The following is a 13,167-nucleotide window of genomic DNA, read 5'->3' as shown; positions in this document are numbered from 1 at the left end:
TATGATAGTTAAAATGAGAGGGATTGTGCTTTTTGAAGTAAGTTTCAATTTGGCATTTGGCGATATTCAATGAAATTTGAAATGCACCATTTGTTAAATGCAGCTATATCACTGTAACGATTTACAGATTACTGACTCGTCATTTATGTCGCACTAGGTGAATTTGCTTAGACAAACAGAATACAAGAACGTAGAGTACAAGCTTATATACATTGTTTGTATAGCCATCAGTCGAGTTAGAATCACGAAGTAGAGACTATATCGGTCTGCAGTCATATCTACATATTAAAGCGCATACTAATCTACCTAATATATAAATCATAATACATCAAAATTGTTTCAACTCGTACTCCGCTACTCCTGTGATCTTCAATAAACTACCCCCAACAACAGGGTTACTCAGGTTTAGTGTACCTACTGTTTAATAATATAACCATTTTAGATATTTAATAAATTATTGTATACGTTGCTAAGTCGTGTTCGATTGTGTTAGTTAACGCAGGTCATAAATTTCTAGGACCTGTAAAATATAACTTAGAAAACCTTATTTATATCAGTCCAACAACCCCCGGTTCTCAAGACCGGTTCGTGTAGAGGGAATAGCCAACCATTTACTCCTTAACTGGATAGGATTATGTATAAATATCGACAGCCATTTGGTTTAAATAACCAAGGCGGTGTGTTGCATCACTTTGAAGGAGTTTAATATCATCAAGAGAAGTAATTGATTTATACATTTTTGCATAATCAGCAAATAATAGAATGTTGGAGTGTGTAATGGAGGACACCACATCATTTATAAATTAATTAAATAGGAGAGTTATTAAATTAGTAATAAATGATTTATTATTACGAAAGCCATGCTGTTGTGAAGCTAAAATATTTTAATTTAAAATAAAATCTGGGACGGTAGTTTGAGATAAATGATTTATTACCTTTTTTAATGATTGGATTAATATAGGTAGACTTCCAAAACGATGGGAATGAGCCAATACTTAAAGAAATATTAAAGAAATATGAGATGGGTGGAGTAACTATAAATCTGCAGTTAAATAAAAAATATAGGAGAGAGACCATCCGGACCAATAGCACTGTTATAAGAGAGAGTATCTAATTCATTGAAAACTTCAAAGAGTTCAATATGAAGTGTATTTAACGGATCAATAGATTGAACTATATTAGTCTGATAATTATTATTTGTAGGAGCTGTATCATTATATACTGAAGAGAAGTATTGACTAAATAAGTCAACAATTTCTTGACCCTTTTTAGTTATCCTTTGGTTAAATGATATTGAGTTGGACAAACCAGATGACTTTTTTAGATTATTTATAAAAGACCAAAATTTCTTAAGATTAAAAGATTTTTGAATATTATTTAAATATCTGGTGTACTCTAGTCTACTTAATGTTTTGCACTGAGCACATGTAAAAGAAAATTGTTGGTAATCACTAATCATCATGGGAGTTTGACAACTTGAAAATAGAATGTTGGTATTTTTTAATTTAATATGGTCTATTAAGTCTTCAGAAAACCAACAGGGAAATTTAGATTTGTAGTTTATTTTTTTAGAAATAAATGTGTTAATAGTATAGAAGAAGAGTGAATAAAATTCATCGGCAATGATTGTAATATCATTACTACTTTAAAATAATTTGATCCAGTTAATTGAACCCAGGAAAGATAAGATACTATTATAATCACCCTAATGGCCTTTAGGCATTGGTTTCTTCAAAAAAAAAGATAGCGGAGGGGGTGTATATAACTGAGTGTAACTGACATTAATAGGAGGATGATAATTATCAAGAGGCACTATAGCATCCTTATTTAAAGATATAAAATGAGAATTAGAATTGAATAATATAAGATCAAGTATTGAACCATAGATTTTCCAAAAAAATTGCTTTAGGAGAAGATAGGTTTAAGTTAGCATTTAATGGGGCTTTATTAAAATTTGGTAAATTAAAATCACCGAAAAGTAGAAATATCATCATTTGGGCGAGAAGAAATTAGATTATCTAAAATAGAAAAATATTCATTAAGAAGATGGAGAATTTGGTGGTAAGTAGATACGACCCACAATAACATTTTTTATGTTATTGATTTGAACAGAGACAAGGCATAATTCTAATGATTTTATATGAATATATCAATTAGTGAGGAAATATATTTTTTATTAACTGCTATTAAGACACCTCCTCCTCTGGTTGACAACTGACAAGTTAGAAACAGGTCCATCACATCCATAAATTTCATAATTTACAAGACAAGTTCAAGTGAGCTAACATTATTATGTAACCAGGTTTCAGTAAAAGCTAAAATGTTAAAATCTAAAAAAATCTGTAATGGTTTTTAATAAATTAAGTTTAGTATTTACTACTATTTAGACCTCCTACATTTTGATAGTAGCAGTTGAATATATTGTGAATTGAAGTTGGTTTTTTGATTTAATAATTTTTGAAGTGCCTTTGACGTATTTGATGATGAGATCCTGTTCTTCATTAGATTGACCGTTGAGAAGTTCTTAGTGAAGGTTTGACATGTACTCTTGTTGCTGTTTGGTCCGATCAGAAGAGAAATGAAGGTCTTTCTATTTAGAGTCTGACTTTAATTTATTTTGACTTGAGAGTACTTGATAATTCAAAAATATCTTTTTGGTTAGAAAAACATAATTTTACTGGCTGAAGTTTGGTAGTATTAGAAGAAGGTTTACCCAGATGAGTGACAGAATTTGGTTAGGTCTTTAATTTAAGAAAATTGAGTATCTTTTGAATTGTAGTGGAATCAGAGCTTGTATAGGTTGAGTCATTTAGAGTTTCTAGTAAATTAAAGGGTAACACATTTTTCAGTCTTGATTGTCTGTCTATTATCTAAGATATTAATTTGTCATTAATTGAAAATGATGATTTTGTTTTTGACGATTCAATTTTAGCTTAGTTTCCACTTTAGTTTTTAAGGAGTGTTCTTTAGATGATAAAGTATTTAATTGCGTGGTATTTTCCTGAAATTTACTAGTAAGAGCTGTTAACTTATCAGAGATAATATTGATAAAGGAAGGTCAAAGTACCAATTAGATTCAATGTCTTACCAAAAAAGATCCTGTTGAAGAAAATTTAATCATTTTGTCACAAAAGGTGAAGAATAAAAAAAAAATTAAAACTCACATCATTGTAAAATAAATACATTCATTGCTCTGCCTAAAATCTAAAAAAAAACCCATAATAATTGTAAATGTAATAAATTCATTCCCTCCGCTCAGAATCTAAATAGTTTATTGGAAAGCAAAGCTATTAACAAGATATTTACAATTTTTATTAATTTTTGACTAAATTTGATTATTTAATTATTATGATAGGCTGACACAACATTTCTTCTCAGAATTGTATTTTATATGCAATGGTGTATCATTGAATTCATATTTAACACGTTTATTAAATTGACATGCTCAATAACTACTTACAACAGAGAGGCACTTGTCCACCTTTTTATTTTAGTTTTATCACTTTTATCTAATAATAAGTAAATAATAAGGTAGATATTGTATAATTTTTTTAATATTGTGTCCTCCAAAAATAGTTTGGAGACAAGCCATTTTTTTTTTAGTTGTACATTTATATTTATTTTCTTTTAAAACTAAAATACATTTAATATATATAAATAAACATAAAGATAATTTATTTTTATGAATTAACATGTATTTCTTTTTAAGAAAACAACATAGATTTCCACATATCCCATATTAATATATTATAATATTGGGTATTACTATAGGTACTTAAAATTAAATGCATAAATAAGTTTTGATATTACATTTTAGTATAATATATTATAATTAGATATAAACAAAAAAATGTTACACATGAACTACAATAATAATGTAAAAATATTTTTAAAAAAACAACTATTAACTATTTTTATATGAATAATATATATTAAATTAAATAGTTTTGTAATATCAAAATAAAACATATTTTAATTGTAAATAAGAATAATTTTGTTATACTGTGTGTTCACCAATTTAGGGAACACTGAATTTCTCGGCCGGATTATGTTTGAATAAATCGAATTTTTTTTACAAGCTAGTGGTATATAAATACACATTTTCAGATAAATTTCAAATTTTTAACCCCTTTGGTACGCGCAACTTATTTTTTTTTAATAGCAACTGGTATTTTTGATACCAAATTCGGATATACTGAATTTTTTTAAGTCATTTTGACCAATTAACCATGGCTCTACAACCAAAATTGACTGAATGAGAGCCATTCAAATCTTAATAAATAATACATTTTTACAATTCATTATAAAATGCATAAAACCATTTATAATTATTTATTATTGGTCACTTTTTGAATATCTTTACGTATTTTTTTTTTTTATACGTGTTATAAATAAGATTAACATAATATAGACATAAAATTATTTAATTAAAATTGATTACAACAGTTATTTTATAACAACACAATTAATTAAATAAATTGTTCAAAGTTTGCTCCTTGATTGTCGACACATAATTGAAAACGTTGTAGACATCCTCTATTAGTTGCTGACATTATTTGACTTTCAGTAAGATTATTACACGTAACCAAGATTTTATTTTTTAAATCTGCTAGATTAACTGGTGGATCTGCGTAGACTACTGTTTTCAACCAATTTTCCCCACAAAAAAAAATCAAGTGGTGTAATATCTGGAGATCTTGCTGGCCATTCAATGGGTCCATAAGTGCCAAGCCATTTTCCCTCATATACCCGATTCAAGTAATCTCGAACAATATGCGCATTATGAGCAGGAGCTCCGTCCTGCTGAAAATAGAGGGTTTGACGAGTAGCTAATGGTAAATTTTCTAACATTAATGTAAAAAATGTAAAACATTTGTTAAAAATGATAAATATCGTCTCGCAGTTAAGTTTTCTTCATAGAAATATGGACCTAACAATTTTCCACCAATAAGTCCACACCAAACATTAGTACCCCACACAGTTTGGTAACGATTATCCACTGCCCAATGGGGATTGACATCTGACCACATACGAATATTTTGTTTATTAGTAACTCCATTGTTCGTGAATTTAGATTCATCAGTCCATAATATCTGATTTAAAAATAATGGTTGTGTATCGATTTGAACTAGTAACCAAGCAATGAAATTTAACCTTCTTTCTGGATCTGCAGGTCGTAAATGTTGAACTAAGTCAGGTTTGTAAGGATGCATTTTGTGTTTTTTTTAAATTTTATGTACAAGGCCAAATGAGATTCCAACTTCTCTACCAACATGTCTAACCGAAGATCTTGGATTCAATCTAATGTAAGCTAAAACTTGAAGTTCCACATCTTCATTAATATTGTTTTCTCTAATTTGTTGGTTACGGACTACTTTTACAGAAAATGCTCCATGATTAATCAATAATTGTTCTATCTTAATAAAAAATGTATGCGATGGATGGTACCGACCTGGGTATTGTTCAGCATACATTCTTGCTGACTGCCGAGAATTTCTATCGCATTTACCATAAATTAATAGCATTTGCACTTTTTCTTGGTTGTTCATTTTAACCCAACTAATCGTACTAGTATGACAACCAGCATAAAAATGATTCATTTTATCTAAACTTTCAAGTATAAATTTAATAATCACAACGGTTTTTCTACCTATAAACAATTACAAATTAATAGGTAGATTTAATTTATCGCTTAATGGTATTAAACATCTAATAATAGTGAATATTAATGTGCAATAAATGCATATTATTGTTATAACTTCTGATTATCTAGTATTAAATTATCTGAATAACTATGTAAATTAAGATTATCTTATTATTTAAAACCTCGATAACTTCATATTTTATAAAATAACTGTTGTAATCAATTTTAATTAAATAATTTTATATTCATATTATGTTAATGAATTGTAAAAATGTATTATTTATTAAGATTTGAATGGCTCTCATTCAGTCAATTTTGGTTGTAGAGCCATGGTTAATTGGTCAAAATGACTTAAAAAAATTCAGCCTATCCGAATTTGGTATCAAAAATACCAGTTGCTATTAAAAAAAAAATAAGTTGCATTGCGCATGCACGTACCGAAGGAGTTAAAAATTTGAAATTTATCTGAAAATGTTTATTTATATACCACTAGCTTGTAAAAAAAAATTCGATTTATTCAAACATAATCCGGCCGAGAAATTCAGTGTTCCCTAAATTGGTGAACACACGGTATATATAAAAATTACATATAACAATAATTGTACAGTTGAATCCATTCAAATGTTAATGTGTAGTTTAAATTCATTTTAACACACAATTCATTACTTAAAAATATTCAATGGAGTTATTAAGTATAAAAACAAAATCTTCATATTTGGCTAGACATACATCTTAAAGAAAAAAAATATTAAAAAATGTCAAAAATATTATTTACATAAACCTACATTATTAGATTAAATAACAAAGTATGACTTTTAAGATAACAATGATATTTTTTTTTCAATATCATGTCCAACTTCCTGATTTGGTATTGTTACATACCCCATACAACTGCCTGTATTATTGAATATGTCTAAAACCATTATTGAAGTTGAATTACGAGTCAAATATCCTAAGTCCAACATGAGATTGAAAAAATAATCTAATGATTTCTTAGTAGGGGTTCCAGATGCTGCAATAAGTGGAGGAGGGGTTGGATAAGTTTTTCTTGGTGCTTTATGGTATAACACAACCATCACACGTTCATCAATTAGTAATTTTTGCATTACATCTTTAATAGTTGGATTCGAAAAATTACAAAAAACATTTCCAAAGTCTCGCCAATAGTTGTCAAGTCTTTTACATTTTAAAACATTTAAAATTGACCATATGCAGTAAATTTGATTCTTCGTTTTTGTAAGTTGATCAATTTTATTATATGAACCATAATAATCTTTTACTTCTTTTATTGTTATTGAAACATGTTTAAATTCCGGTTTGTTGAAAAGATATTCCAACTCATTATCAGTTAATCCATAAAAATCAGTAAACTTATGAAAATTATAGAACGGTTGTATTTGTAGACATGTAGGCACTATGCTATGAATAGCATACCCAGACTTTCCGGTTGCAATTGCTTTAACAACTAAATTATTGTTTTTTAAAAATGATAAAAATTTCCTCAAAAACAAAATAATAAGTTTATAATCTTTCAACAAAGTCTCCGTTATTGTAACTGTCTGTGTAAAAAAGTCGAGTTCATCAATTAAAACAATACATGCCTTATCATAATGAACTGTTAAATATGTACACAATAATTTAAGACCAGATGAAATGTCTTCATTCTTCTTAAGATTTTTGTAACTTGCATCATCACACCATAATTTACATAATTTCCTTTGTTGAATACTCAGTTTAGAACTTTTTTGTAAATAATTATGTAATAGAAAGGATTTGTGAATTATTTCTTTACATCCATCAACAACACAATCGTACGATTTGATATCATTTTCTACATCACAATTCACGTATAAAATAGGGTATTTACCAAAATGGTTATCCATCATAGAAGATTCTTTACTAATATTAAGGGTTTTAAAGCATTCATAGTTGGATGTGTCTGTAATTGGTTTATTAGCCTTTGCCTTTGTAAGTGGCTTTCCCAGAGAGTCTACCTGAATTTCCAAGAAGTATTTAAGCATAGTTAAATTTGTTGATTTTCCATACTTGCGAGGAGCCGTGATAACTATTCCTTTTGTTCCTTTGTGACAAAAAACTTCTTTTATCATCAACGTTTTATCTACAAACGCTGTTGTTTGAAGGATTTTGATAAAATCAGACGAAGAAAAATTAAAAATTCTATCTTCTTGAATTGAAAGTATCTAAACGTGGAAATATTATCAATAGTTTGTAATTACGCAAATTTTAATTTTTATAATTTGTGTAATTTAAAACTTACCTCTATGTTTCTCATGATACTTTCAATTGTTACATCACAACTCCTGCAGTTGGTGCATCTAGTCGTTATCTGAAAATAAAAACAAATACATATTTAATGTATAATTTTTTAATAATAATTATTTAGTAAAAACTAAAAGTAGGTCTTTTACTAGAAAATATTTTTACTGTTGTGTGCCTATGCAACTTATGTACCTACTACTAGTACAAAATAAAAAAAAAATTAACCAATCATCAATATTTTTAAATTTAAATTACCTATTTATGGAAATATATTCATAAAATACTAGGGATATAATTTTTACAAAAAATACTAATTTTATCTGCTAATTTTGTGATAATATACATTTTTTTATGCCAATATTTTGAAGATCATACATTATTCTTTTTGAAAATTAGAATTGGGTATTCGTGTAGTATGCTACCTACCACTACTTTGTTGGTGTAGTATGCTATCTACCGTAAAATGCTACCTACCTACCATAAAAGTTTACGGGGGTTTACCATTTTTACTTACTGATTAATAACAATTTATATAATTAAAATGTACTTAAGAGGACGTCGCACCCTCATATTATGTTGTCTCCGTCTTACACGTGTACGACATAGCAAATTTTACGCCCAGCAGATCACGTTTAGCCCCATTAATTTTAAAATTAGAGTCAATTGACCTCTTATAAAATTTAAAGGTAAAAATATTATCCAGGGCATCTCATCGGCTTTTTGTAATATTTTAATTTTAAAGCGAGTTATGAGTATTTTAAGTTGTACAAACAAATTTACAATTTACAATTTACAAATTTACAATTTTAAAGTACTCATAACTCGCATTAAAATCAAAATATAATAAAAAGCCCATGATATTACCTAGATAATATTCTTATCTTTAAATTTTATAAAAGGTCAATTCACTCTAATTTTAAAATGGACGAGCCTAAACGTGATCTGCTGAGCGTAAAATTTGCTATGTCGTACACGTGTAATCCCAGAGAACTTCAAATATATTGAGCATTGTCATATTGTGTTTCAACTTATTGACCGCCAACATTCTCTTTTGGTTGGCGGTCTAACATATCTGTTGCTTAACACAGTGAGGTAGAAGGACACAACACAAAATAAAATAATTTAATATCTAAAAGTAAGTTATTATGGGATTTTGGATATTTAACGGTGATTTGCCAGATAGTTACAAGTATAATTGATATTTAGCTATTATAGTATTGTATGACCGACAACTGGACGATCGTTATAATTTGTTGTTAATCTTAATAACTCAAGCCAACAGTAGTTTCCCGGAACAAAATTAAAAAAAAATATAACACACAGAAGAGTAGGTATGTCAAATTTTCCTGTAGGTAGCATATTGCACACGTACAGCTTTTTGGTAGGTAGCAGTTTACAGTAGGTAGCATACTACAACGAGCACCTAGAATTGTTTATGTATTTTTATCATAGTATTTATAAATGACACCTTATGGACATCCATGTTATTGCCACTTTTTTTCTTTATTCAAACATAATTTTGATAGTAAAATTGATTTTAAAGAATATAATATTCTCTATTCACATAATAACCAATATAATTTCTAATATATTTATTATTTATACATTATAAGTATTATTTTTCTATTTAGATTATTTTAGGTACAATTATTAGTTACAAGCATTTAAACAATGAATCAATAAGAATAATAATTTAAAAGATTGATATTAGTCATTAGCCAATAATAGAATTTAGATGATTAAGCATTTATGGTCACAAGAGTTTCTACGGAAAGAATGTATGTTTTTGGGAGGAAAGTATAATAATGTTGAAAGGGACGTAACCAGTAGTGCTTAGGATGTGGAGGCCTCTTAAACACGAAAATTAAATTATTGAATAGTGATGTTAGGAGCTAATTTGTTTATATTAATAATTATTTTACTACCTATACATTTATTTAAAATAACAACATAGTATACTTAATTAACTTTTCAAGCCTTTGTTTGATTAAATAAAAATAATTTATCAATTTATTTTTTTAATGTCATGATAAAAGTATTAAACTTTAACCCTCTAACTTGGACGGACATGGGGGGGGGGCATATGACTTGGTCTAAATACACAACTGGACATAACTCATAAAGAAAGTAATAATATACACTGAAACATAGAATAGATAAATATGGGATGTTCAATAGGTATTTAACAGTATTGAATTAAATACTTACAATGCTTTTCGAAACTTCAATAAATTTTGTATCAACTTCACCATTAATCGTGAAAAATAAAAAAATTGTGTTCCACATGTTGTTGATACGTTTAGTTAAATTGGAAATAACAATATTGATCATTGCACAACAATCTTTTGCTTTCTTTTTACTCTAAATTAATAAAATAATTTTGAAAAATCATTCAGTATTAATAAAGGTACCTAGTTATATAATAGACACAAGCTTACTTCAACATTCTTGAGGAAAACATCAAATATTTGCAATTCGGTGTTTAATTGAGACATCATGTCAAGTCTAGTTGCTGTTCCTTTTGCAATTTTAGTATCAAGTAGTATACGTCTATCATTTGTGTTTCGTAAACATCTAAAAAAACATTTACAATTATTATTATTAATTATTACTTATATAATATAATTACTGCAACTTACTGTAATGCAACTGTATCATTAATATACATGCTAAAACATCCATCGAAACCCTCAAATCTGCTTCCCATATTGATGTTGATAATTATTCTATATTCAAATGGAACAGAATATATATATAATCTGTGTATAGATGTTTCAAAGCTGTTTTGTAACGCACATCATCTGTAACCAATTATACATTTGACTATTGAGCAACTGATTTGCAATTGATTTAAAATCGACCTGCAAGCCTAGGTGCTCGAGAATAGTTCGAAACTGATTTCTAATCAACCTTGTTTCATCCGACAAGTGTGTGGCTACTTCCTAAGTTACATATTGTGTAGTTTAAAATAAGTATCAAACGTGAAACAGTGGTTTGTGGATATATGCATCAATTATCAAGTTTGTAAAACAGTCTCACAAGTCATGTGCATTTGTCTGTGTGTCAAGAGAATGTATGAAACTTAATCATAAGAACATTATTTGTGTTTGTAGGTGGGTTTTTTACGACTGATTAATTAATTTAGCAAGTATTGAGTATATAATAAAACGTAAAATAAGAATCTCATAATTCATTTAAAAACTGAACTATAGTAAAAAAACCCACTTACAAACATAGATAATTCTAAACATCAAGTTTCATAATAGGTTGATTCACTCTAATTTTTAAACTAACGAAGCTAAACGTAATCTGCTGAGCGTACATTTTCTATGTTACGCAATTGTAAGGCGGAGACAACAAATGCACCCGTGTTACGTCCTCTTTCGAATTCGATAAACGAATACTTAGATATTACCACAGTATATACACGTTGTTAAATACTTAAAATTATATAATCCAAGGGGTGGATTAATATAAATTCACCTAGATATTATATTCTAAAAATCTGATCAGTAGGTATCTCACATTCTCACATGAAATCATTAACGCCACACCCGTAGACATTATACATACCAAATTTAAAATGCAAGATCGTAGTTAACGTAGGTTAGTTCACAAACAACGAAATACGGTTGCAGCTAGAACTGCCAGATTTCGAGATTTTAATGTTTATTGTTTACGGTTCAGCGTTTACGTTATCGACGAGTCGTCAGGTTAGCGTCGGGCGAGCGGCCTCTGCGGCTCTACTGCGCATGCGCGTGATGCTCTAGTGACAGTAAATTATAGTAACAGTTGTACCGGCTACCTAGTACGATTTTTTCCCAATACTTTCAATCACTCTGTGACTATAGGAAATAGTGAGCGCTGAGCAGCGATCTTCACACGCCAAGTGGTCGTTTTTCATTGGGGCCCCTCCAACTGTTTTTCCGTCTAAAATAATTTCAAACGATATAATGAAGACTATTTAAATTTTTTTTATTCTTTTTAACAATAATAAAAGTATTTAAAAATAATAATATTATTCGCAGAATGCTATGAATCACTATTGAATAACACTACATTAGCACCTATCATTTTTAAAATGCGCGCCAGCTGTTCCCATTTTTCCCAAACGTAAAACCACTAATAATAAGAAAAATGGCTACTTGACTCATGAAGATCCCGGCTCACTTTTCCTATCTTGTTCTATTGGAAATACGGAAGACAAATGAACAAAATGTACTCTGGGGACAATTTGTACCTTTCGATTTGAGATATATGGATATAGTTGCATATTGGTTATTTTATTTTTCTAATAAATTAATTTTGTTGTTGAAGCTTTATACACCGGTAAGACGGTAACCCATAGGTACACCATAAAAATATTTCCCAACTATGGTAAAAATATTTTCAGGAAAATAATATAGTTGTAAAAATATTTAAAAAAAGTTGCGTAAATAATTAGGAAATATTTTAGTTATATTCTTTGGCCCAAAAATTCATATATTTGAAAATATTTTATAAAAAACAAAATATTTTAATGATATATTTTCAAAAAACATTTTTACGGAAACTTTACAAAATTATTAAGTCAACATTTTTAGGCAATCATATAGTACAATATTATTTTATCATAAGAAGAAAATATTTGTATCAAATATTCATTATTCAACCACTTTAAGACATTCACAAAATATTATCATTTCCCAAATCCCGTTTCACCGACCTATATTTAGTATATATTATTATCTCAATCGCAAAGAATACAAAATAAGAAAAACTCATATGTAAGGTTCACCGATGCGCCCTCTATACGTTACAGGTTATGAGGTAAATGACCAATAAATAAAAATAAAAACTGGTAGTACGTAAACTAAGTCGTAATTTCTTGGTGAAATATCCAATTTTAGATTAGAAAAGCAAGGCAATTACAACAATTATCTTTTTATAATATTAAATACGACAGCGACGTAGGTACCTATTATATTTTATAAATGTCTACCTATATTATGTAGTATTAGTGAACTTAAATATCCGTGTTAAATTTCTAATGGATTGACTTTTTCCCTAATAGTGTTTTTACGTTCTACCCCAGAAATGTACCACAAATGGAATTAGGTAAAGCGAAAAAGTTTTTAAACATAATATTATGTTTTTTATCAAGCATTAGCTGTTAGAATAGTTGTTGTCAAACTCGAATGTTACTGACTATAAAATATCGTCTATAACCTAACCGAATAAAATAATCACCACTCAGAAATTTG

The 13,167-nt window shown here is 28.3% G+C and overlaps 1 protein-coding gene across 1 annotated transcript; it reads right to left on the bottom strand.

The window, feature by feature from the left end:
- Positions 1-6,210: 6,210 nt before the first annotated feature.
- On the bottom strand, positions 6,211-11,630 carry LOC132935507 (uncharacterized). Its single transcript, XM_061002082.1, has 6 exons — positions 11,498-11,630; positions 10,564-10,725; positions 10,363-10,498; positions 10,133-10,285; positions 7,923-7,991; positions 6,211-7,845 (listed from the first exon to the last, which is right to left on the bottom strand). The coding sequence occupies exons 2-6, from the start codon at positions 10,629-10,631 to the stop codon at positions 6,460-6,462; spliced, it is 1,812 nt and encodes a 603-aa protein (XP_060858065.1). The 5' UTR covers positions 10,632-10,725; positions 11,498-11,630; the 3' UTR covers positions 6,211-6,459.
- Between the last annotated feature and the right edge of the window lie 1,537 nt (positions 11,631-13,167).

The sequence above is a fragment of the Metopolophium dirhodum genome, chromosome 1 (genome assembly GCF_019925205.1).
Source record: "Metopolophium dirhodum isolate CAU chromosome 1, ASM1992520v1, whole genome shotgun sequence".
In the NCBI taxonomy this organism is placed as follows: Eukaryota; Metazoa; Arthropoda; class Insecta; order Hemiptera; family Aphididae; genus Metopolophium; species Metopolophium dirhodum.
Note: the sequence above shows the minus strand (reverse complement) of the source record. Positions and strands in the feature narration are given on the sequence as shown.

Excerpts from the sequence above, each read along its gene's own strand:
- LOC132935507 (XM_061002082.1), bottom strand. The coding sequence starts at position 10,631 with ATGGGAAGCAGATTTGAGGGTTTCGATGGATGTTTTAGCATGTATATT. Across the intron at positions 10,286-10,362 it reads TTTTCCTCAAGAATGTTGAA|AGTAAAAAGAAAGCAAAAGA; the intron begins GTAAGCTTGTGT and ends TTATTAATTTAG. Across the intron at positions 7,846-7,922 it reads GTATCATGAGAAACATAGAG|ATACTTTCAATTCAAGAAGA; the intron begins GTAAGTTTTAAA and ends TTCCACGTTTAG.